At 42.4% G+C, this 26843-nt stretch overlaps 1 protein-coding gene and 3 non-coding genes across 6 annotated transcripts in view; 1 reads left to right on the plus strand and 3 right to left on the minus strand.

Moving 5' to 3' along the window:
* LOC6619037 (serine-rich adhesin for platelets) overlaps positions 1 to 20889 on the plus strand; it is a 42235-nt gene extending 21346 nt beyond the window's left edge. For 2 of the 3 annotated variants that reach the window (XM_032721442.1, XM_032721444.1), the window contains 3 exons: positions 14485 to 14588; positions 17419 to 18737; positions 20618 to 20889. In XM_032721442.1, coding sequence (XP_032577333.1) covers positions 14485 to 14588; positions 17419 to 18737; positions 20618 to 20672 — 1478 coding nt within the window. In that variant the 3' untranslated portion in view covers positions 20673 to 20889. Of the gene's footprint in view, positions 1 to 14484; positions 14589 to 17418; positions 18738 to 19432; positions 19819 to 20617 lie in introns of those variants that run through there. The other variant, XM_032721443.1, reaches the window with a different exon arrangement.
* Trnat-agu lies at positions 12174 to 12247 on the minus strand. The gene has a single exon. It is a non-coding gene; the product is annotated as a tRNA-Thr (tRNA).
* A 3098-nt stretch (positions 20890 to 23987) lies between the features above and the next one.
* Trnaa-agc lies at positions 23988 to 24060 on the minus strand. Its single transcript has one exon. It is a non-coding gene; the product is annotated as a tRNA-Ala (tRNA).
* Positions 24061 to 24820: 760 nt separating this feature from the next.
* On the minus strand, positions 24821 to 24893 carry Trnav-cac. The gene has a single exon. It is a non-coding gene; the product is annotated as a tRNA-Val (tRNA).
* Positions 24894 to 26843: the final 1950 nt, after the last annotated feature.

The raw sequence follows: 26843 nt of genomic DNA on the forward strand, positions 1-26843 counted from the left end.
CGGCATGTGCTGCCGAGGCCTGTTTGTTGATGCAGATGCTAAGATACCAAAGATTCGAAGATCTAAAGATATAAAGATACATTTCTGCTCGCTTAATTGCGGGCTACATGCTGCGAGCAGCCCCTCGCTGATTAGCTGTTGAGTTATTAGCAAACATAGACGACGTAGAGCCAGCCGTGAGAGAAATCCGTGATGGATCCGTATGAACTGGACTCTGGGGCAATCATTCATTTGTTCGTGTTTGGCAATCAGCGGCGATCGCTACATCGTCAGAATGATGCAAACAAAGGTGCCACACGGTGCGTGGATGCTCCAGTGGAAGGTGGTCTGGACAGGATTGACGCATTGGACAGACAGCCCACTTGACAAAGACAAAGCCAAACAGAGCTCAAAAGGTTTCATTGCTTAATGTCACGGGGGTCCAGGGCACCGGGAAGCCTTAAACTGATTTATAATTGCGATACGTCTCTGCAACGCGATACCAGGCGATCCGTTCTGATGCCTTAAGATTCTTATAAGCCATTGCAAATAAATAAGCGCCTTATTCCAGGCGATGACAAGACTCCCAAGCCCAGGCACTCCAATCTGCTCCAATGTGGGCACAGCAAAGCAAAGCAAAGCGAAGCTTAGAGCCTGGCGACAAGTGTGTAAATTGAAACCCATTTGGGTTTCCTACCCAGAGATCCGATCCAGAACTTCGAATCCCGACTCTGGATGGGTGTTAAAAACAAGCCGAGCACTAGATCGCGCTGCCCAGGAAAAAAATGGATGAGACCACCGACTGCGTCCGTGCCATTTAACAGCTACTAAAAACACAACGATGGCCAATCCTCACGCCAAGACAATGCTCGACATGCTAAATGGAGTGTAGGAAAATAATATTAAAACTTCGCCGGCGCACTTTTATTGGGGCGCCGAAGTTTTCATGCCCTTGTGGATTATTTTCCTAGGCCCACTTGTGTAAACTATCAATGATAGAGGTCAATAATAACAAGAATACTATAAATAGGCTTATTAGATGGAGAACAAATTGCTTTAATGCCCAATTTAGTGTTAAAAAGGGGTATAAAACGAATAAATGGCCGGAAAAATAAGGTATGTAGTAAGATTTTATGTAAGCAACTAATCCATTGAATTTTATTTAAATTTATTTTACCTTTATAAGTTTTACAACTCCGGTCTTTCGAATGCTCAAGTCAGGACTCCACTTATTGAGAATTAATTCTTCTAATTGGTCCATTTTGTCAGTCGTATTTTATGAAAACAGGACTCAGACATCTACTAGTTTGTAGCTCTTGGCCTGATTATGAGCCTTGTAAATATTTAACTCCTCATAAAAGTGGAAATTTATATGCTGATAGGCAATCCGCTGCTTCAGTCAGCCAGGCTTTACATACTCTTTCCAGTCCAACTGCATAAAATTGAATAAAAATAAAAAGCAACGTCAAAACAGGCAACAAAATATGCGTAATTATCGACTAGCATTGGTAGCCCATTCAGTTACAGTCGGGCGCAAACGACTCGGACCAGTCTCCAACCCAAGAGCCAGGAGTCGAAGAATGTAGAGTGAAGACTGAAGAATGGAGAGCACGGGCTGAAGACGGGGGCCCAAGGGCCTTTGTGTCTGGGCCGGCCAATCGGACCTAGCGGCATCCTGGCGCTAAACGAAACCTGCAAAGAGCCAACAATGCGATAAATTACCCGGCAGCTAATTTAAATGGCATCGAATGGAGCCGAATGGCAACGGAGCGCAGCGAGCCGTAAAAACCCAATCGAAACTAGATCTGATTAACTTTGATTTATCGTAGGTGGCAAGCCTAACCGGAGGACCCAGCCATTCGGGCTAAATTTAGCAAGACTTCGGATCTGAAAACCCGGGGGATGTGCTTCAACTTCATTAGTTGCATGCGACCCCGGGCGGACCTTTGGATTGAATTGTATTCAGAGGCGTGAGCTTGAGTAATGTGGAGGCGTCGGGTGGCCACATATTTGCACTTTGACTCCCTGGCCCTTTGACTTCATCTGACTGGAAGGGATTCTGACTGACTCAGCCTGGGCCAAGTTTAATGGCCTTAACGGCCTTGTTAGCGCAACTTCCGCGTGCAATTTGCATGCAAATCGGTGACATTACTTTTGGGAGGCAGTACCAACTCATCAACTCGGTCTATGACTTCCTCACGACTTCAGTTTGAGCCTGGGGCCCACACTCAAAGTACGTCTTATTTGCATGGGAGAACGTGCACTGGGAAAAATTCTACCTTATTAAACAATCATTTTAATTTAATGTAAGGATTTTTTTAATTTTTTCGACATGTTAAAAATTATAAAGCACCTTTTCGAAAGCTTGTAAATATTTTTTTTGGTGTGCCTAATGGGTGTAGTGGGTGTGTCATTTTGAACGACATTGTGTGTTGCATATATCCGGAGGAAGCAAACTTCATTCGGTGGCTTTAAACTTGACAGCAATCGGCGAGGAGCCCGATGAAGACATCCCTTGAGAGTTCAATGCCATACAGACTTCGCATGCCTCTCATAAATGGCATGCAAAATGCGCATAATTCGCGGATCGGATTTAAAATCGCACTAACAATGCCAGTCGAAAATGCCATTAAGCGACTGCAATTTGTCAGCTGGCGAAGTGCAATTATGGCAAACAAGTCGTCTGAGAATGGCATAAATTAATTTTCGGTAGCTGGCATATTGGCTTTATCTGCTATGTAGTAAACGCGTAAGTATCTTTCAGATACGCACGCCACCGTGGCGCCGCCGACATTGATCTTGGCACATGTTCGCCTTAATTAGACTCAAAATCGAAAGCCAAAAGGCCAATCCCAGAGTCACCATTAAAATGACAGAATGCCCCGACAGCCAGTTTCGTTTTCAGGATCCACGAGTGTCCACAAGTCCAGGCCGTGGGTCCTCGTTTTCCGTTTCATTTGCTTGGTGGGGGCAGTAACAACTTGTTTTTCAACACTCTTTAATCAGGCTGACAACACACAGTTAAGGTCAGTCGGCGGAGCACATTAATTACAAAAGAGCAGGCACCGAAACACGTAGCGACCATTAAGGGACAGAAGCGGAGCAGATTCGTATTCAGATATCGCCGCGATCTGCATTTGCATGCTAATGAAAGCGACACTGGGGAGTCGAGTAAGTCCGTCCAATTAGCTGATTGTGGAACGTGTTTTGGCAAACGGTTTCGCAATCAAACCGCATTGACAATCCTGCGTGCAATCCGAAATCCCGCCCCGACGAGTTATGCGATCGGTGCATGATATAGGGGCCAATGCGGTCATTGGAGCAAGTGCGTCCATCCATCTACGGCCAGCGGGTCTTTCCAACAAGTGCATACTGTCCCGCTCCCATGTGTGGGATCCTCCTTATCGCGCAGTTCCGCCTCCACATCCGACAAATGAAAAGCCATAAAATTAATGAGCGACCATAAAAATGCACTCGAGTGGGAAATCAGACAGAATGTCGCACAGTAGCCACACACAAGCACTTGGCGGATTATTAAGTGGTGTTCCACTCCTAATCTACTCCTTTTTTTCGCACCCTGATTCTTGCTCATTATTCACGCACTTCAGCGAGTTAAATCTTTGATTTATGCAATGCTATTTGTTTCTGGCTTGCATGTATATACAGAGCAAACAAACATCGAAGAACGCGATTGAATAAAAAACAATTGACTGGAACATGGCCTACAAAAATCCAGCGAAAATATGGCACAGACATGAATTCAAACTGAGAATTTCAGGTGCTCTCCATTAGGCAACAATGTTGCATCAGTGGAGCAGATGTAAAAGATGTTGGGAAATTTGACCGAGCGAAAGGAATGCAATGAATCATGACTTTGAGTTATGCAGAAATAAGAAGAGTTATGATATTTATATACAGAATATGGCTAAGAGAATCATCTCATATATGACCAATTAAAGATTGTAACTAAGTCTCTAGATTTGGCTTCCGTTAAATAAACTTACGTTATTAGTAAACACATTGAGTTGGCACTCATTAGTGAACCTTCTGCATTGCATGCGGCATATTCACAGCAAACTGGCAACTGGCAAATTTCTCACTGCATCTGGCCAAACGTTTAACGAGCCGATTCACACATCATGAATTCAGAGCACGCATAAACTAGAACCAACACCTATTGCCAATTGCCAATTGGACTTGCCACACTTGGCCAGGAAAGTGGTTGCCTGGCCAAAAGATAAGCAAAGAGTGTTTCTGGCCCACTATCAGACACCGGGTACCAGATACCAGATACCACTTTTGGTTCCCCTAACCGCGTTTATTGCCCACTTAGCTGGAGAGCTCATAAAAATACAGGAAAAGCATCTTCATCATTCGCGGCATCTTCGGCTGCGGCCAAAGGATTAGCTGAATCGGATCGATCGATTGGGAATCGGAATGGGGTTATTGACGCATGTTCCGGCCTCCCCACACACAAATATACCCATCTGCACATATTTGGCAGCAACAACAGCGCAGGCAGTATGCAAACAGAACTTCTTGAATTTAGTTTTTGATAATTTTTCTCTTCTTTTCTTGTTTCTCCTGGTTTTTCTAACTGATTAATGCCTGTCCGTGCTGCACTGTGCAATTTTTTATGGGGTGCAACAATCATTTTCCAACGAAAATATTAATAGAAATCAAAACAAGCTGAGAGAGTTCGTGTGGGTTCCTCGGCTCCCAACTTTGGCTGCAGCCAATTATTTTGTTTCGCAGACCAAGTCAATAAACAGTTGCCAGACGACCAAGCATAATAAGCAAATCTTCGCGGAGAAAGAAGAAAGTCCATCGAGGCCGGAGAATTGGGAGGTGGTGGTCAGATTTAATGCCAATGCATAAAATCGCCAAAAGGTGTCGAGCGTGGCAATTTGCATAAATCACAATTACATTGTCAGTCGATAAGCGATCGATGATCGAGGTGGAGAAGTAGTTAAAAGCCAGTTGTTCACTTGACTGGAGTTCCTCCAACCGAAGTCGTGGCTATCTGAATCCACAAGTGTTTCGTACCGAGGGTGTATGACAAATGTGTTTAATTGTTTCATGTTTTCCGCGAAAGACTGCCTGTCAACCGATGGATGTCGATGGCAGTCGCGTGCTCTGGAAATGCACAATGCAGGTGGTCCGATGACAATGCAATTTGGCGCATAATGGACGCGTTAACTGGATCCATTGGCGATCCATTCGATAATGTGGAGGAGCATGGCATGGCACTGCCCCCAATATTTATTCATCCGAGCACCCAACCGTTTAGGCACACACTACACCCAAGTGTAATCCAATTTCATGGCGCATTTTGAGGTCGAATTAATGCAAACACACTTTGGAGCAAATTGAGTCAAAGGCAGAGCCAAAAATAGAGCCCCCAGAAGTATCTAAATATCTTTAATAGTCTAGCACATCGTAAAAATTTTCGGGCATAGGCAGATGGCAGCGCTAAAAGATAAAATTTCTCAGCTTTTCGAATCGAATCGGATTGGATTGGATCGTATTGAATGATGCACGGCGGCGACAATAAAGCGAAACATGCTATCTCAAGATATCTTTCTAAGTTTCCTATCTAAATTTGTGCTTGTAGTCTGTTGTTTATAATGGCTGTGCGTTTTTGTTGAATAACAATTTAGTTAACAGTTTTTATGCTGATTTCTGTTTTCGAACTGGAGCGTCACTTTCACTCTCTCTGGGGAGAGTCTTCTGAAGGCTAGAAAATATTTATATACTTCTTTATTGGCTGTGTGCGCTTTTATGGTCTTGTTGTCAGGCACTGACAGATTTCTTATGGCTCTATTATATTTTGGAATTTTTATTGCTTGTTTTCCACTGCCTTTGAGCAAGATTCCTTAGTGAATAATATCTTTATGATTATCTAATTAATGAGCATTTAAATGGACATCACTTGGCAGAGAACTTAAATTCCCAGAATATTCATCAAGCATTTCTCATGAAGATTGACGCGACCAATAAAACTTAACTGCGGACTGGTCAATAATTTTGAGTTTTCCAGTTTCGTTTCGATTTTCCGAGTAACTTGATAGTGGCATACGGGCTATGTGAAGTTATGTTCTGCTACGTTATGTTGGGCCGTAACTCAATATTTGGAAGGAGTTCATGTGAATTCCAACCTTGATCGGCTGATATATTGGTCTGGTCTATAACTTATGCCATCCCGATGAGGTAATATTTTCTGTTGTTTGCCTTTAAAATTTAACTGCTCACAAGGCGTCTGGCGTCAGGTTTGTTTATCACATTTTGCCAGCTACTTGCAGTCTTGTATCTTGCAGATACACAGATACACGTACACACATTACACATTTAAGCATTTAGACACATGCATATCTGGGTGTGAAGTGCGAATTACCGAGCGGCAGCGGCAGCAAAAACAATTTGCATTTGCGTTCAATGAGCCACTGACCTAAGTCAATATATTTTGCATTGTGCCAGGCAAGCAAACGTAGTATTAAGTGTATCTGTATTTGTATCTGTTTCTGTGCGCCCTGCATTTGTATCTGTATCTGCTCACTTGTTCACTGGCGGCCCACTCAGCTATCCCCAATAATTATGACGTTTTCCAATGGGGTTCCTAGTCGGGCTGTGACTCACCGAAATGGCCATACTCTCTAATTAGCAATAAAACGCTTTTGAAATCGAAAAATATCAAAATATCTTAAACTCTTGATTTAGATAAAAAGATATACAAATTATTTGGAATATCATTCAAGTTTTAAAAGAGTAACGAATTTCAATTTCTTTGATAACAGTTTTGAATAGTAATAATACATAATTTGAACTGTTTAGTGGTTTGGCACGTTCTTTCCAACTAATGGGTATTGTAAAATCGAATCGAAATGAAACCCATTCGATGTTAGCAGGCGATAAGCAAAGTGCCTGTGTCGCATGCGGCTTCGATTGCATTTTATGCGGCTCAGACTCGATTTTGTCGTTGTTTTCACTTGCAGACACTTTTTGTCGCTGCTAATTTATTTGCAACATTTGCTGTTTACTGTGAATTAATTGCGAACGCAACTAAGCACGCTCTGTACTATTTACGCCCCCCGCACAAACACAGCTGCAAATGCATTTACATGGGATGTGTGTTGCATGGTGTGTCTGATAGATACGACTTTGCACTGTGCGATATCGCACAAATACCCATACATTAGCACGTGCTATCTGGATCAGATGCAAATGTATCTGGGATTCAACATTTGAGGAGGCATAAGCTATTCGCTGTGCTGTTAACCATCCGCATTCCCACTCGCTCCCTTTTGGGATTTTTTCTTTTGGAGCTCCTCTCCTTGGTGGCAATTTGCCTTAAATCGAGCATTGGATCAACTAATTGAAATGTTATTTCTCATGTCAAATGTCTCCGAGGGCTGGTGACAGCTAAAAATACACAAAAACCAGCTCCCAGGCCCATTTTCAGTCCCATTTCCACTCCCGATTTCCAATCCTCCCAAGTTGACAGGCGACTGTTTGGCTGCGGGACTTTGCCGCATTCGCTACGCTCCAGTTTCGAGATTTCCGAATTGGCCGACTACAAATGTATATATGTATATTTTGGGGAACTGCACAATGATAATATGTGTGTCAGCGAGGCGGGAACTAACGAATCGTTTGCCATGTCAAATGTCGTCGATGGGGGAAAACTCTTTGAACTTTGACTTTGACTGCGGCTTAATTTATCTGGTCACGTCTGGGTTAGAGACTTCTTTGCCCGGGGACCTAATAGTAGATACATTGTTGTGTGATGATGTTTCAGGAAAGGAAAATAACTTATAAAAAATAACTAATAGAAAAAATATATGTTTTTTGTGGTCTTTTTACTAGAAAAGAGCAAAATATTATTATTCAAATATTATTTCAATATTTCTATAAAAATAATCTCAATCACTTAATCATCATATCTAAGCAACTATTTATCCATGCGCCCGAATAATTTGCTCCTTCAAGCTCTCGGTGTTCGATGGACCATCATCCATGAAACCATAAAATGGGAAAACCTCAAACCATTGACACGACCAGATCATCAGCCCGCATCTGTCGCCTCGGTCGCGGAGTGAATAATTTTAAAAGCCGCCAGTCTGCACATGCTAAAAATGTTTTATGGACTTCTGTTTTTGTGGCTGTGGCCTGCAAAAAAATGCCGTCTAACCAGACACTGGAAGAGTGGAACACCGGCTGACAGGCCGGGCAACTTGGCCCCAACGTCCGACAAGCAACAACTAACAACGGTTAACAATTTGACAACCACGGCTTTGACAGGCAACGCCAGCTAAATAATATATATGCGACTTATAACAGTTTAAGTTTGATATTCCTCGCTCCGCATGTCTGTCGAATAATTAAGAGTTTCCATTTGTTGGATTGCATAAATCAGCACAGCCAAGCGTATCTTACAAAATTTATGTTTTTCCCCATCTCGTCTCGGCTAATTGATTCGTGATAGGCGGTTGTGGCACCGCAAGCAGATAGCCAAAATGGCTTAGGATCATTCTGAGAATTCGATTGATTGATTCTGTATGCAAAAGGGTCGTAAACTCCAACCACTTATGCCTCCAGCGATAGGAAAGTACGTATGGATGCCAGTTTCTGCCACAATGCAACTCGCTTGTCATTTGCCAACGGATGAGGACGAATCATATGGTGGGCGGGTGGTACACGCCCACTCGGTTGGGCTTTGGGTCTGGACCCTCGGCCTGATAATGTCATAACGCTTATCTCTCGGCCACGGCGACAATGTTGACAACCGCCGACTCCCACTCTCTTTTCGCCAACTGACACAGAATCGCATTGGAGCGAAACGGGCTTTAGTAGACGACTGCTGCTCGGGTCTAAAATTTATGACCGACTTAATGCCAAATGCAAATATTTGGCACAGAGGTCAGAGATCTAAGGCAGAGCAGATAGTTTCACGTTCGCTTCTCTGCTGGATCCCAGTGTGTGACCATGAAACGGAGGACAGGAGACGCTCTAATAACACTCTTTTAAATAAATACTATAATATTCAAAACTAGTGCTTCCAAAATGCAAACTTTACAACGTGATCTGATAATAATACGATAATTGCAGGAAAGATTAGTTAATAGACCAGTCAAAATCATGCGGCGATCATCATGCAGGGCTATCAATGCCATAGTCTCGACCGCCTCGTGCCACTCGATCAATGATCAATGGTGATCAATGGGGACTCTAATGGCCACTCAACCAAATGACTCAACACCTGCCAAAGAGCAGGTACCTCCTCCAACTCGCAGCTAGACGAGATTCCTGGTCCGAAACGGGAGATTCTGGCGGGGATCGGTGGGGAGCGGAGCAGCAGGTGGAGCGGCCGGAGGCGGCGGTTGGGGCAGACAGCGCTGTCGCAGACGCAGCCACAGACGACGCCACTTGTCTTGTCGTGTCTCAAATTAATTAAAGACTCATCTACATATTTCATTTCCACTCCAACTGGTTGTTTAGTGGACAAGAAAAAGCCGCGGATGTTGTATCCACCTCAGAAAATGCGGAAAAACACAACCTGGAATGGAAACTCGGACCGGAGAACGGGGATCTCTGCGGGCGCCTCCGAAATTGGCCTGTCACTGGTCACGCACTTTGGGGCGGGGTGGGGGCGTGGTCGAGCTTGTTTTTTCGGCCCATGAAAAACATTTTACGATTTTTAACATCTTGCTCAAGTTATTTTTTCCGACATATTTTACATATGTTTGTTTTTAGATTTTACAACTTTTTTTCCGCTTACAATTTTAACATAATTTTTCGTTTGTTTTTTCCCAGCTTGTATTAATTTGTAAGAACGCACATTTCGGTGTTATTCAAATGTCGTAAACTTTCACTGGGAAACTTTTACCTAATCGGCTTTAGTTTTAGGGCTCTCCTTTGGTGGGCCAGGCCACTCGATTAGACAATGCATTTCGATGTGGAACTGCCCATACTTTACACATTATTAGTCTATTTTAATCAAATGAAGGCATTCTCAATAGCCGCATTCATTTTTCATTAATGAATTGGGCCCAGATGGGTAGCCTATTGATATGAAGCCTCCTTTTCCAGACCGAAAACGGTAGCGTTGATAAATCTAATTTGCCCCAGGGAGAAAGCCAGAATCCCCACACGTGTGCAATGACGATGCCCAGAAGAGAAATTCCAAACCAAAGTGGTCGTGACAAATCCCATCAGTTTGAATAGATAGATCTCTTCCTGGAGATATTGCATATTTCCCATTATGATTTGCCATTCCGCAGATATTGCAACGATTCCCAACTACAATTGCCATGTGCAGCAAAATGGATTTTAGTGGGCGTTTTTTGGGTAAACAACCCCTGGAGTGAGCATTTCTCCCTGCTGTCAACGCGATTGTAATTTATTCTTTTGCGCATTTGGTTTTATCGGATATTGGCCAATAAGGTTTACGGTTGCAGGATATCCTTTTCCTCCCGAAGCGCAAAAAATGCATTTCGATTGCCCAAGACAGCGACACAAAGAGGCGAGAGGGTGCGAGGTTTAGCCAACTGTGAATTGAATTTGCCACTCAAGCGATTTTTGTGCGGATGGGTGCTAATTTGAGATGCGAATACCGGAATAGATATGGATTGCAATTTCTCCAGTCGAGCATGAAATACCACTGATTTAGGATTTAGGGTGAGAAACGGCCCTGCTCTCGTATATACATAAGTAGCTGGATGGCCTGCTGCCTAGCTTTTCCCATCGAGAAAAGCAATCACCTGCAAATGCTAAATAGATCGGCTTATCGTACCGCCCACGGTTTGATTTATCGCCGTTTATCTAGGCAGAAAGTGCAGGCGGCAGGCGGCACAGCAGCCTTATGAGAAAGATTTATTGCCCGGCCAAACGACAAGTCAATTAAGTGCCACTAATTGGGCTTTAATAGACGGCGAATGTTAACTCTTCATTGTCATCTGGAACTGGGGACGAACATCTGAATGCAGTAAGGCCTCCATTGATTGATATGCTCGCCTCCGATTCAAATCAAATTGTCAAAATACGCTGCCCACGATCATAATTTAAATAATCCCCAAAAAAAAAAAACTACCAAAGACGGCGTGGCACAGTAGTGGACTTCAAATCGGGGGTGAGGTCCAAACAAAGCGAATAATGCCTCGGTTAGATATTCCCAGAGATATTTTTTACGACCATTCATGGCTGGCATACCACATTATGTTAAATAACCACAAAAGTGGTCATAAATTTTCATAAAATGTCACGCCAAAATGTCACACTTTTTTGTAAGCATAATTAAAGATTTAATAAAATGCCAATCCATACATATATGCATGGATTTATTTAAATATCCGACTATATACCATTCCTTTTGTTAAACTCAAGTTTTATTGAGGGCCTGCACATAAATTTTGACATTACCATTGCTGTCGTCTGGTGGAAAATTAAGGCCTCATTTGCATAAACTGAGCGCCTGTCCCATTAACGGTTACCAACGAGTCCCAGCGATCCATCGATCCATCGATGGCAAGAAGAACATCCAATCTCAACATAACTCAATCGAGCACCTTCAAAAACTCCGATTTGACAGGCATATTTTTTGACATTTTAATTATCGTCCGGGCGTGATAGCCATTGGAGTCGATTTTATTATTGTGGTTTTTGGGGACCTCCCCACAATCCCCACATTCGACACTCGACTACGTGCTTAATATGTGGGTAATTTAAAGCAGCTCAGAAGCGTGCCAGGAATTTGGATACATTAACTTTTGGAGTTCGAACTTTGGGTTTCCCATTTTTGGTTCAATGAACTGCACTCAACGCCTGATTGAACTTCCACACGCCCGCTGATTGATCAATAAAAGATCATTTGATTATCCATATGCACCTAATTCACACCTCAAGCCGTTTCGTATTGTTATTGTTCCGCCTGCAATAACACACATAATAATGAGCTGAGCAAATTGAATAGATTTCTATGAATATTGCTAGAGAAAGGATGGATTTGATGGGAAACGGCGAATGATTTCTACTATCGGATTATATTTTAGTCGTAAACACATCTAAATTGAACAATATAAATTTGTTATAAATACAAAGATTTTCACACAATACTTACGGCACCTTTTCTGAACCAAGCGAATTTCATATAGCAGAGCAAAAAATAGTACAGAAAAAAAAGTAAATGCTTCCAGAAGCATAGGCCCCGGCGAGATTCGAACTCACGATCTCCTGTTTACTAGACAGGCGCTTTAACCAACTAAGCCACGGCGCCACATGTCTCGTGTGTGGCCAGAGTTCAGTCACAAGGTGAGAGAGCGTCCATCCCTCTTGCGCTCTCAGCGCTTGTAGACATTCACGGAGCTAAAATTAGCGCATTGCGCGAAAGAGACAGCAAGACGACGACAGAAAAACTTTCCCACAAGAACAAAAAAAAAAAAAAAATAAATTATTCTTTTAAACAATTTAATACGCTAAGAGATGTCGCTGTCCAAACGCACACATGCTCAACCACACATACGCATATATACGAAAAGATAAAAAGAAGAAAAATTACTTTTGTTAACTCGAGCAAAACAAATCGTTTTTTAAATGAGCCTCGGAGAAAAAAAAGTCACACACGACAAACACGACGCAAGTGAAATGCAACACCACATGGCATCGAAGTGAAAGGTTGTCACTGGCGCCCCAACCTCCCCCACTCACTCTTTCTGCCTCTCTCTCTCTCTTATCCGCCCAAGACCTCGCCCACAGCGAGCTCTTTGGTTTTAACAAATGAACTGACGCGCTTAGCATGTCATTTGTTTAGTTCATACAATATATTTTAGGACTTTCAAAAGAGTTGAAAGGCGAAAAGTACACAGTCCTCCAAAAAAATTTAACAATTACAAATGCACTGAAAAAAATAAGCTAGTTCCGTTTATTTATAATATGAAAGATCCAGTTTCAAAGTATTCGACTTTGCAATATATATTTTTCTTTATAAATGATGTCAATCGTACGATTTCCGACATATCTTCAATACCTTCAATGTGATAACTACAGTTTTCTGGTTACAGAGGTAATGAAAAGTAAAAGTAGGAAAATTACATGTGTTAATTTCATTTTAGGCTCTAAACTATATGTTTTTTCCGAGTGCTGGTGGGAAATTGCTGTGGGAGGGAAATTGTAAATCCATCAGATAAACGGGAACGGAATCGGGAAAAGCAATAGCATTATAGACTCTCGTGTTTTTTCGTTTGGGTTACACTATTTATGCGTTTTTCCTTTTCGCTGAAACTTTACAATTTCCGTATTTGAAGGGGGATGGGCGATTGATGCCCTGTAAATAAAAACGCATGCCTTTTAAATAGCTGGGCTGTTTATAGTCGAAGTTGCAATCGAAGTTGCAGTTGCAATAAAAGTTCCATATACGGGATAAGCATGTGGGCCATAAATTGCCCACCTATTGACGGCAATATTTTATGCATTTTTTTTGGCGTGTGTTTATGCCCTGGCATAGTTTCATAGTTTCAGGGAGATGAGAAAATTCATCGAGTATTTGGTGGGACATTAAATCACCAGCATATCGGCAGCATTCCCATATGCCAATTTTTATGTCAAGGATCCTATTTCAGCTCATTTAAGGGTGCGCACATCAATAATAAGTGTAGTTAAGTCATACTATATCATCGTATTTGATCGTTTGATAGTCAATATATCCTCTTTTCAAGTGGCCACTCAGTGACTCCCTTCGATTTTCTTTACCCAGCGCACTCCGCCATAATCTCTAATAATAATTTTTATTAGGAGCAACCATTTGGCTGGCGCGGCAGCTGGCTAAGATTTCAATTTCCCATTGCTCCCGTAACAAGCTGCGTATTTATAAATTGATGTTTATTATGCACAAAGTGCATAAAGTTCATTGAACGAGTGCCTCGTTGCCTCAAAGTGCTGACACACTTTGGCCAGCCAACTGCCAACTGACAAACAGGCAGGCGGTATTCTCCTCCGGACTCCGGAATCTCGATGGTGGTGGACCACACAAGTGGTTTGACCTTAAACGATGCTGAACTTGAATTTGGTGTGGCTGCAGTGCGTCTTTTATGTTCAGTTTCTCAAGTGCAAGGCGGCAATTTCAATTAACCCGCCGCGGTACTAGCCATAAATAATATACGCCATAATCGCACTCGAGGCATCTTCGATTTGGTACAGTTGACAAATTTGCCTGGCAATGGAATCTGTGATTTAGGGGCTTTCCAGCTGTGTTTCCTTACACTGTATTATTTTTATTTATTTTATTTTTTTTTTAACTCTTGACTTAAGGGGGGATTAACTCACTCTTCTGGGCGGAGACGGCTTACCAAGTGTCGGATGTGTAATTAACCACCTTTTGAACGGACCTTTTTGGTTCTCGCCGCTTTGACATCCTGACATCTGCGACCAGATTTTGGGTCAGCCTGCAATCAGGTCTCCCCGTCTGCCACCTTTGATTGATAATTAATTAATGTGCTTTCTCCGTTTCACTTGCAGCGATTCTCCAGCGATCCACGGTGGATGTGGGACGCATCAAGCTGCAGAGTGTGGCCACTTGCCTGTATCTCTGCATGGACGCGTGCGGTGTTCCCTACGGCTCGGTAAGTAAGCTGGAAATATTATATAATTATATAGTAAACTAAACCAAACCAATAAATAATATATACAGCTTTAAGATTCATTTCATTAGGCTTTTGATCTAGAATTTAGTTTAGAATTCAAATAGCCTTCTCTAAGATCTTAAAGATTTCTATTCAAAATAAACATATTATATAGTACTTTTAGAAAGGAACGATGTAAAATGCTCATCCGTATAGCAAACATATATTACAGTCACAATCCTATTTTCGGTAATCTGTGAACCGCGAAATTGATTTCGTATAGCAATTTGCCGTTCTCGGATAACTACATTTGGTATTACTTAGATAAACATATAGAAATCCTATCTGGACCATTTTTGGCACCCCTCTGACGAAAACAAAAACAAACAAAGGCCTGTTAAAAGATTGAGGTAAACCGAAAACCCCGAAGGGGGACCCTCAAATAAATGAAAGAGCAACCGAAGGGCTCGGGCAATAAATAAAAAATTAAATGTGAACAAAAACAATGCAACACGATCAGCAGCCACAAAGCGAGTCCTTTTGCCGAGTCCCTTTCCATTTCGCCCCGGAATGTGTCCTTATGCGCGGTGAGGATGTCAAGTGGCAACTGATGTCGGTTGCGATGTCCTGCTCCTTCCCCTGGAAATTCAGGCTACACTTTTATCCCGCTGCGCTTCGAAGTCCACGATCATCGGATGCCTTTTTTTTCGGGCTGGCGCCATGTGACCGTTTCATTGGTTCGTCGGTGGACATTCGATTTTTTTTTAATTTTATTTATTTCATTTCTTTCCGCCGTCTCAGGCACTTTGACCTTTCCGCGTCCAAAATAGCCGCGAGTGTGCCAATTCTGTCAGCCGAGGCGTGTCTTCTTGTACGCGCTTTTGTATCTGTATCTCGCCGATACACGGATACTTGCTGATTGATGCGCTTCACCAGCGGCCCCTTTGTAGGCGGCCCTTTGAAGGCGCCGCATGCCTTAGAGCATAGCCAGCATAGCTGTAAGTTGGTCAAGTGGGCGGTTATATTGGGCCGTCTTGTTTATTTTGGCGACCAAGGCGTCCGGTGCTCACAGCCAGAGTTCTAAGATCTCAAAAATGGCTGCATTTATGGGCCCTGATTTAGTGGGGTTTTTAGTGCTTTTCGTCGCTGCTATTCTTAGTCACTGAATATTAGGCATGTGACTGACTGATTTTCCGACATTTCAACAAAATGTTTTGTAAATGCTTTGTGTCTTGTGACAAACGAGGCAGGTGATTTTGGGCTGCGGCTAATTGAGCGGGGAAAATGTCCAAATCGCTTGCCAATTCATAAATTCATAAAGTCAAACCCAAACCCCAGACCGAAAGCAAACCTCGTGAGTCAGCTTCTCGTCCAATTAAAATGTCGTAGCCATAAATGTTCACATTACGGTTTTGCTTATTAATTTGCATAATTTGTACTCCGGCGAGGAATGGGACCGCCCGCAGAGTTCACAAACTTGGGTTTGGTTTGGTCAATTAATGCCGACCCGGGGCCGAAAATGAATATGTTGCATCATTATCATCGTAATTGTCCTGTTCAGGGGCGATAAGTGGCGGGCGGAACGCGTCACGCAGGTTTCGTATGGGATTCCGATTGTGTGTCCTAAGTGGTTCCGTTTGTAGGTGTCCCAGTGTAATCTGACCAACAGGTTGACCCTTTCTACGCTCGCCTGGCGCCACACGATAAGCTCCGATAGAGAGGCCACGCAGAGCTAATGGCTCCGGGTATCTCGTTCAGTTCCCCTTCTTCCCTGCCCGATGGTTTTCCTTATCCAAGTACAACTTCATTTCCCTTCGTTGTCTGCCAATTTTCACGTGCCAGCCGTCGAGGTCTAAAAATAAAGGAAAATGCCTGGAAATACACATCATAAAAGAGTTTTCAGCGTGGGGATCCACATTGTTGTCACATATGTCAAAAAACTAGTCGCGTCTTGACTCGACCCCGAATGGCATCAGCATACTGTACTCCTGGCCTGGTCTGGCCTGGCCTGGCCCTCACCCATTTGATGGCTCATTGCATTTTGCCTTTCGCCTGATTAATTTCTAAATTTAAGCGGCGACATTTTACCGCGTAAACAATCAGGCAGGGAATTGCCTGGCTGGCGATTTATTTACGAAACAATTTTAATTGCCTGACAAGCGAATTAATTCAGTGTTTGTTAATTGAATTTGATTTGAGGATGTCTGCAAGTCGGCGCAGCCCAAAAGCCCAAAGGCCACTGAGGAAGGGCTAATAAAAATCCTTTCACCGATCTTGATTTACATTTTTCGTCTCATTCTCAGCCGGCTGGTGCTTTCAACTGGCTGTTTTGTCCTTTTGTTCGCCTGTCATGAGGTGTTCATAAAGTAGAAATGTTTATGGTTAGTACTCTGCTCGAGGTCGGGGGCCTCCTATCGATGGTCAACACCGATAGGAGCACATCCTGTGATAATGAGCGCATTTATCCATCTGATTTCGGTGCTGATAGACAAAAGAAACAGACGCCGCCCCTGGACAGCAAATTCAAAGAAGTTTTATTATTGGGTTAGGGTTCTGAAGAAGTTAGTTGGCCAGAGAACCCTTTGAAGTGGCCTAAAAGGTTCTAGCATGATTTTGGCTTGCATACATTACATACAACTGAACATGGCTACTGGTACCTTATAGTACAGATTTTACATTCTCATTGTATTCATTTTATTATTTATTTCATCTCGGAGCCACTCATTTAGAACTGAAGCACTTAAGTTTAACTATAAGATATTGTGATCTTTATATTCCCGCTGCCTTTTGCTTAGCCAAGTCATTTAATCATAGCCCTTGGTTGTTGCAGAAAGACTTCACCGACGACTGCGTCTTCAACGAGAACATGGGTCTTCAGAACTACAACACGTACTCCTCCACGTACCACTCTCAGGCGCGGCGGGTCTTCTACCTGGCCCTGAATGGCAGTGGACAGCCCCGGCGCACCCAGATCCCGGCCAGCCGATCGCTGGGCAAGCTGAGCACCTACACGAACGCCATCACGGAGACGGTGCCGCAGGAGCGGGTCGAGCAGCTGATCGCCAAGAATTTTGGGGCCAATCGCGTCAAGCACGGCGTGCGGCAACTCTGTGATACGGGCAAGCCGCTGATCGAGCTGATCGATGTGGCCAGATTCAAGGGGCCGCCACATTGCAGCAGCAACACAAGTGGCAGCAGCAGCAGCAGCAGCAGTAGTAGCAGTAGTAAAAGTAGTAGCAATAGCAGTAGCAGTTACGTTCCTGTGCCTGCGATCAGCAGCCTGAGTAGTATTAGTAACAGTAGTCAAAGCGAGAGCGGCCATATTAGCAGTAGCCTTAGCGGTAGCAGTAATAGTAGTAGCAATAGCAGTAGCAGTAACAGTAGCAGTAACAGTAGCAGTAATAGTAGTAGACCGAGTGGTAGCAAGGCCAACAAGAAGAAGAAGCCCAAGTGCAAGCCGCACGAGCAGGAGGACACTCACAATTGCCAGAAGCGCGGTGGCGCCGGAGCGGGAGCACTGCGAAAATTGGGGCCCAAGGCGAAGAGATGCAAGGAGCTGCGGGAAAAGGCGGCCGCGGAGAAGCGGGCGCCGCCCAATTGTGGCAAGAAGAATGGGGCCAGGAAGAATCCTACAGAGGCGGCCAAAGCGGTGCAACAGCGACCCAAGGGAAACATCCAGCACGGAGGCAAGAAGAAGCCGAACAAGGCGGGTAAACAGCGCCAAAATGGGGGAAAAAAGCAGCAGCAGCATCAGTTGCAGCAACAGCAACAACAGCCGCTGCAACATCAGGCCAAATCCATTTCCGGTGGCAAGAGGAAGCACCGAAAATTGGATGCAAGTACCACCACCACCATGGCCACCAGCCTGGCCACGCCCCCAAGTAGCCACTGGGAGAGCAGCTCACCCCTGCCCGCATTTTCCCTTAGCGAAACCAGCGATAGGGTGGAGCGCAACGTGCGCATGAGCAGCGATGAGGAGCAGGATCAGGACAACGACCAGGATCAAGAGCAATCCGATCCGGCGGAGCAGGGCGAGGAGGAGGCCGAGGGCGACGTGGGATCCCTGGAAGATGCCAGCTACGAGGACGCTAGTTCCGAGGCCCAAGGACGCAGCGGAGCTGGCGGCGACGATTCGCTCTACTACGATTTGTGAGTTTCCCATGAGCAAATTCTAAGCTAACCCTTCATCTGTTTCTCACAAAAAAAAAAAACGATATTTGCGTAGATTTTCTAAATTTTATTCAAATTTTCAAAATTTTATAATTTCTTTGAGTATTTATATAACATTTTTAATATATTTTATGGATCGGAATTTAAACACTTAAACATTTTTCTAAATTCTTTGAATACTTACTTTTGGCATTAACATTGATTGGAATATTTAATAACTTTTAAAATTTATAGAGCATTTTCCGAATTTATTTCACACATTTTGTTCTTTTTGGTTTATTTTTATTTGGTTATTGTATTTTATTTACCTAAGTTCTTATTTTTCAAAATTTTAAATTAAACATTGGGCTTGCAAACAAATCAAAACGTTCAAAATGTGAAATGTGGTAAATTCAGCTTAAATCAGTGCGACTATTGAGAAAAAAGAAAAATGAGAAAAGGACCTAAAATGATGTAAAAAGTCCGTCTTGGGTATGCAAAAGATATTGTAATTGCAAGTTTCCTCAACACATCCACACACGAACAGACACCAACAGATACAGATACCCACTCTATACACTGCACATTCAGCACCAGAACAACACCATATACATGTATATCATCCGCCAGTGTGTAAATATTTGAATATCATACTCTACATACGCCTGTGGCTCACTAAAGTATTTTTGATGCAGCGGACTGTTGTCCCCCCGGCGATGATGCAAAGTGCAACCAAGATCCCCACTAAAGACGATGAATATCAATGTATTACGACGGAGTCTCGAGTATTTTATAAGAACCTCTCAAGCGAACCATTTGGAGTATAATTATCATCGAAATGTATTATAAACGCACGCCCATCCAATCAATCAGATAGATGTAAATTCGAAGCCCTAACCTTACGCAACACCAATGACCCAAAAGAGTCTATTGAAATACTTGAGTCTCTGTGGCGGAACTTTCACGATCGGTTGACGATGAAAATACTCAAAAACACGACCACTCCGATAAGTCTACCAGAAAACAAAACTTGAAAACTTTCAAAACGCTTTCCGAACACTGTAAAAACGAGTAAAGCGTTGAGATAATTCGAATATGTCGAGGAAATACAATTGTAAATAGATACGCGGCTTAGTCAAGTAAGATCCATTTTTTGTCTGTACTGTCGAACCTCGCGTAGCCTTAGCCTTGTAAATCACCTTTGAATGCACTTTTTCCCACTCAAGTTAAAAATCGCAATGCGAAAGTATGAAGCAAACGATACATCGAAAACTATTATAAAATAAATACGAGAAAAGTTGGAAGCAAAACTCACAAATCACAAGATTGTATTTTAATTTACAATACTTACGAAACTAACATTAATATTAATTTATTCGATCAACGAGATAAATGCGTGAAATTATAGTTGTAGCTGTATGATGGATTTATTTATTTATTTAAAAATATTTATTTATAAACTACTTCTAGTACGCTTAGGCCTAGACTAACAAACTTTGTTATAACTTAATGCATTAAACAAAAAATTTCCAGAAAAAATTTCAGTAAACGATCAACGAAAAGAGCATGAGAAAAACGCGAAAAAAACTAAACTAAAAAATAAAGTATAAAAATACATTAATATCAAATGCGAGTGTGTTTTAGTCGATAATGGTAAGGAGTAGTATTCCTAAGGTTGATGTACAAGTACAATATTACTGGGTTTTCTGCATGGAACTGAATTATTTTATAGCATTTTGCACGGTGCCTAACTTAAATTAAAAAAATTATTCCAATCCACTCATTTTTTGGCATGGTTTTCTGTAATGCAGTTGTTTTACATATGCTCCCTAAATATCCATAGCTCCAAACCCCCCTATAATATCTTGTGCCCTTTACAGCCTGTGCCTGCAGCTAATCGCCCTGGTTTTGCTCCGAAAGAGAGCCATCCTGTGAGAGGAGATTCTTCGATCTATCGTCGAAACCCAATGTACCACCGATCCACACAACAAAGCTAAAGTTCCTGATCTTTAAGCATAAGAGTTATACATTTAAAACTACATTTATAGCTTTTAGTATTTTCGTATTTATCGTTTAAGACTGATAAGAGAACACAAGAGGAGAGCACTAAGCTAAACGTACTGTAAATAAACTAAAATATTCTAAAACCTAATGTTATCTCATGATTTATTAACTGGTCCGGGGGAAATATCTTTAAGCTGATTAAGTACGCTCATCATCAATTGCGCTCCGCGAACAGGTGAGCAGATAGAGCTGATTGCTCTGGGAGAGCAGGTCGCACCTCGCCAAAAAAAAGCTATCTACAACATGCTGATATCAGCTGATGACAGTCAAAGATCTTTTCTAGAAGTGCCGGCACCAGCACGTGCTGAGAACGTATGGATCATGTGGTTCCGACTAGCCTCTAGTCAGATGGAAAGATACAAACTGAGAGATCGCCGAACGGAGAGAGAGGCGACGATCTCAAAGCTACAGCCAAACCTTCATAAATCAGAGTTACGAGGGTTATAGTTTTTGTAGATACTAACTTTAAGGGGCTTACTTATAGTTAATATATTTTTTTTATAACCAAATTTGATCTTGCTTCACAATATTATAATTATATTCAAATTAAATTGAATACTACATCTTTAATAGTTTTTAACAAAAGGTTATTCCCGTTCGCGTGGCGGCACGTGCAAGATAACTTTTTATTAAAGTTCCCATTGCAGTGGCTTCCCTGTAAATGGATAATAGAACAAAGTGGAGCTAACCGCGCTCGGATTACGGCGAGGAGACCCTAGTACCCCCAGTTTCCCCGTGTCGGAACCGTAATGCCATTACCCAGTTCAAATCGTTCCGATTTCCCTGTGTGAGACAAGTCACGTAGGCCTTGAAATGGCGAAATTGCTGCTGCTCGCGGTCGCTCATGTTCCCGCATTCGCGTTCATTCAAACGCTGCTGAATTTTTCGCATGAATAGGCGAAACACGAGGCACAACCAGCCCCCACAGCAGCCAAAAAAAAAGAAATCCAAATTAAAAAAAAAATTCTAAAGGGGGAAGAGCATGAAAAGAACACCGCTCGCCCACCCGAGAAACCGATCTGAAAAAATAAAGAGACCGGCCTGAGACCATCCAATCCAAACCAAAGCCAACAAGCCGAGTGTCCAAGTTCTCTTGGCAACATAAAATGGAATGGAAAGTAAAGTCCCCCGGTCGTAAAGCAAACGTAAGCATAAAAGAGCGTGTGACGTCGACGTTGCCGCCCCAAAGTTGGTCGCACGCTCTCCACGCGCACTTCCGGGCTTATCAGCTGCTGCGGCGATGATCACCATTATCATTATCATATGGCCACGACCAGCCCATCGGCTATAGCCTGATACTAAGTCAGCTGTCTGAGAGCGTTAATTGGTTGCGCGATTAAAAGAGTTCAATCGGGAGAGCAAACGAACATAAATTACGTATAAAAATATTCTCAAAATGGGTGCTTAAATGTCACAATTACTTGTCGTTTCTGTTTACGTTTCGGTTTTGGCCGTCATCAGCTTACGACCGCCATCATTTCTATCTGGGGAGTATTCCACCAAAGAGCTAAATTGCTCTGTTTTTCCAGGGATTTTCAACCTTATTACCAGTTAAGATTACAGTCTAAAGCGTCTAAGCTTAAGTAGACATGCAATTAGACGGAAATATTGTCCTGCTACTCATATATGGTTCAACATTAAAAAAAAAAATATTCCACTAAATAACATTATATTCTTTTGAATATAATATAATATATTATATGTTAAACTACACACTGTGAGTTAAACTAAAACTTAGTGCAAGAGCATCTAGCTTTCGACTAGTTTTATTATTTAATTAATATTTTCCTCATATTCCCATAAATTGCACAGCCAAAATGACATTTAACTTTGGCAGATTGCAGGCAAATCTTTACGATTTTCGGGTCTACTTGACGTATGGAGAATACACCCGTGGTGATTCACAGCGGTCCAATTTAGTGTGGGCATGCCCCCAAAACGATTCTCAGTCCAATCGAATGCACCTGCTCAATGCCAATGCCATTGCCATTGCGAGTGCAAATTGGTGAGCAACAAATTCGAGTGGCAGATTAGATAGATTTATTAATGAACGCCCACACGAATTCGGCGATACTAACTAACTGACATGGGATTAAGCAACTATCATCATGAGTGGGATGCAGCCGATAAATAAAAAATAAATAAAATTTAATTGTAAGAAAACTTGTAGTAAAGGTGGTAGAAATCATTCAAAGGAATAAAGTCTAAGCCATTACATAATTCAGAGTAATGACGTTAAGCAACGTGTTTAAATAAAATGTAAAAGATTAAGAAAGGAACTATCTCATTGGAATAGAGTAGTTGTTGATATGAAAAACATTTATAAACAACTATATTTTTTCATTACTGTAAATATGACAAAAGCGCTTAGAAATGAGGTACATATTATACGGTTTATGACCCTTTATTAATAGAATAAGAAAATAGCTTATTTTTTTTTTATATTTAAACAGCTTATTATTTAATATAGGTTTGACTTAAGCCTCTATCTAAAAATCACATCATTGCTGATAATACGCTAGTCCGCACAAAATCTATTTAAATTCTTCCAATACCCGGAAATAAATTAATGTAATAGAAATATGTTTCCCCTTAAAAATCCTTCTTTGAGTTGGTAACCTGTATTATTTTCTATACATATAATATAAGTATTTTTAATAAGCAACTTATGAAAATATTTCGATTATCCAAGGGGTTATACATATGTATGTGGGGGCACCAAAACGCATTCCCAAGTTTAATTCAATTAAACAGATTTCAATCATCCGGACATGACGGAAATGTCAGAATCTTCGCCTTACCCGTTGGTCACCGCGCGAGCCACCCTCTGCAGAGTCCGGTTTAGCTGCATTTCTAGTTCATGGCCTGCATTGCGTGAATATGATGAGTACGCTTAATTGGATTAGCTGCGACGTCTGCCGGGAAGTGCACATGGAAATGGAAATGGAGACGGAGGAGGCGGGCCAAAGAGCCAAAGTCACTGAGCGATTGCATAACAAGCCGGTTCGACCAGTCGTTTGGAAAAGCGTGTGAAATGGAGTTGTAACCGGCATGATATTCTATTTACTAAATAATTTGACACAAATGTCGGCTATGATGGGAGAGCACTTACATCAAACTGCCAAGTGGCTTATGCTAATGTTCCTGTTCACAAAAAAAAAAAAAAATGGTGAAAAAAAAGACAACTGGAGATGCGGGGCATCGATCCCCGTACCTCTCACATGCTAAGCGAGCGCTCTACCATCTGAGCTACATCCCCTGATGGGATATGTATGTCGTAGAATGTAAGTGAATGCTTTTGCCACTGTAAGCCCTTTATGTTTGAGAAAAAGCTTTTAGCATAAGCTTTTAGTAGATTTAAATGAAAAATGTGAGAGCGTTGGGAAGAAACTAAGTTTCTTAAATAATTATTATATTATTAATAAAAAATATTAAAATAGAGACAAGATGTTCTTATCATATATTATAGCAAATTTACTAATTTATAAAGTAAGATATGAATACTGAAACTTCGAAAGGGAAAGTCATCCCACTTCTATCTGTTTGTTTCGCTGCCAAGTTCAAAGCAATGATAATAACACACGCTCTGTCAACGAAAGTCATAAAACTCCATGGTGCAACATATTTAGCCCATAACAGCACTTTCTTTAATGGGACGCAATCCTATTTCCAGACAACCAACCTTTCGACTTGGGTGGTTCTCTGCAAGGGCTGCAACAAATTGAAGTCGTAAAAACGCCTGGGAATAGGAGTCATACCCGGGATGCTGCTGACATTGCAGGCGGGTCGTAAAACAGTTGAAATTCGGTGCGTGCTGAGGGTCGGCGTGTTTATAAATGCAACACACCTGAATTGATCGTAAAGCCAGCACCGCCTCATTAAAACGATATAAAAATTAATGTAGTCGGGAGAAAACGAATCGAATGAACTTCAATAACACAACAGGGCAGGTGGTGGTCAATTGACATTGAAATTAAATAGCATGCAAAAAAAAAAGGAAAGCAAAAAAGAATTCGACTTGTTCCCGCCCGGGTTCGAACCGGGGACCTTGTGCGTGTGAAGCACACGTGATAACCGCTACACTACGGAAACACCTGAAGCTATTGTGGCGAATAACGCGTTTTACACCTAGCTGCTGCCCTCATGAAGGAAATCATCTTTAACGATTCGGGAACTATCACACATATATCAATGTTCGATTTGCATAATTTCTATGCGGGAAAACGCAAGAACTTGTCGACAGAAAGCCCTGATTTATGGGCATTCCGATAAGCGAGTAAAAGTGCTTTGAATGTTTTGTTTTGAATCTTGGAGCTTTAACTTAAACTGCATAGTAGGAAACCAGGTGGTGCATCAGAGAGTTTTGTTAGCCTCCTTTCGATATGAACTATCAACTCTTTCGTTTGGTCAAACTCTAAAAAAGGAAAGCGTTTATATCATTAATTAATGCGGTGCGTGCGGCGGGTCTATAAATAAACAGCAAAAGCAATTAGGTGGCTCCTTGCCAAAATTGATTGTAAATTGTGCCGGGATGCGGCAATGGCTTTGCAGGGGCTCCTCTGCGACTGATAAGGGCAATCGGTCGGACGCGGATTCTAAGTGGAATGGACACCCGCAATGGCCGGGCAAACGGGTTCAACTGGCCAATGGCGATACAAGTGACAAGTGAACATGGAAAACTAATTTATGTGGCGCATGCGACAGGAAATGCTAGTGGTCGCTCCACTCGATTCGATTCGATGAATCGGAATGCAATATGCTATTTGCCGTATGCTATATGCTATATGCTTTGCAAACCCGTCGACGCCTCGCTGCAGTTGCTCAATGAAAGTCGGCTTGTGGTTGGTGCTTCGTTCTTGGAGACACTTGGCACCTGAAGAAGGAGAGACCTTGACCGGGTTGTCCCGGCTGGGCAACGGTAATACGAAACCACCGCTAAAACGCAACAACTGGCGAACAAGTGAAGAACATATAACCGCCTAACAACACTTTGCTCTTAACAACATCAGCGACAGCCACTTTTGGCCCCCAAGGCTGTTCAATCGAAGACGTGTTAAGGAAGCGTATCTATCGCCGAGATCAGCATTTCCAATTGCACGGAAAGGAAATCTTCTCAATATCCACCATAACTGCATTCCATTAATCCTGATTAAGAGTGTTTTATTGAAAATAAAAATCGTAATTTAAAGAAGATTTTAAGAAAATCGCCATTGAGTTATACATATGTACGTTGATCTAGAGGTATCCCTTGGAACTGATTGATAAGAATAGTGCCTTAGTAGGAATTAAATATCAGAAAGAATAGTAGCAGTTATATTTTGGCCATTTGTGGAATTGCAATAAGTTATCTAAAGATATATTTAATATTTATATTTCTTTAATCCCCATTTGTTTCTCTGAGTGCGTGAGCCGGTTCCAACTGCATTTGGCTGCAGGCTGAGCCATCACCTCCATCATCATCAGCATCAGCAACTGGCCGGATCATCAACATCATCGCTTGTTGACCAAGTTATGCTACGCGAACAACGATGTGTCATGTCGGCCGCCAGCCAGGGGCAAGATGTGGCCAAGTTCCTAGAGTGGCTGGCTTGGATGGCCGGCCGGAGCCATTCTTCACACCTCCCACAACGGGCGTCCAGAAATTCGCACGCTTGCGGCGCCAGCCGATCCTAACCAGCTGTGCTGGCCAAGAACTACAGATTTGATCGGACCTAGACCCCAAAACACCGCTGCGGGCCATCAACAGGCGCATTGATCTTCCTTGCGCTGTCCGCGGTTGCATCTTCATCTTTAATTAATCGCCCCATTTATTTGATTATCTCCGGGGACAGCGGACTGACTTGGGATAGATTTATGCCTCAGCGGCGTAATTTACTCGCTAATCATGCAACACTTTTCATTTTGACACGTTCGGGCGGCTCTCACCAAAGCACCGCCAGCGGTAATTATGTAAATTTCCCCACCGATTCCAGCGGATCCAAGGCGATCCGTTCCGTTTCGATCTCCTACAATCCATCGGCTGCCGGGGGGTGCCTTTTTATG

This window comes from Drosophila sechellia, chromosome 3R (assembly GCF_004382195.2).
Source record: "Drosophila sechellia strain sech25 chromosome 3R, ASM438219v1, whole genome shotgun sequence".
In the NCBI taxonomy this organism is placed as follows: Eukaryota; Metazoa; Arthropoda; class Insecta; order Diptera; family Drosophilidae; genus Drosophila; species Drosophila sechellia.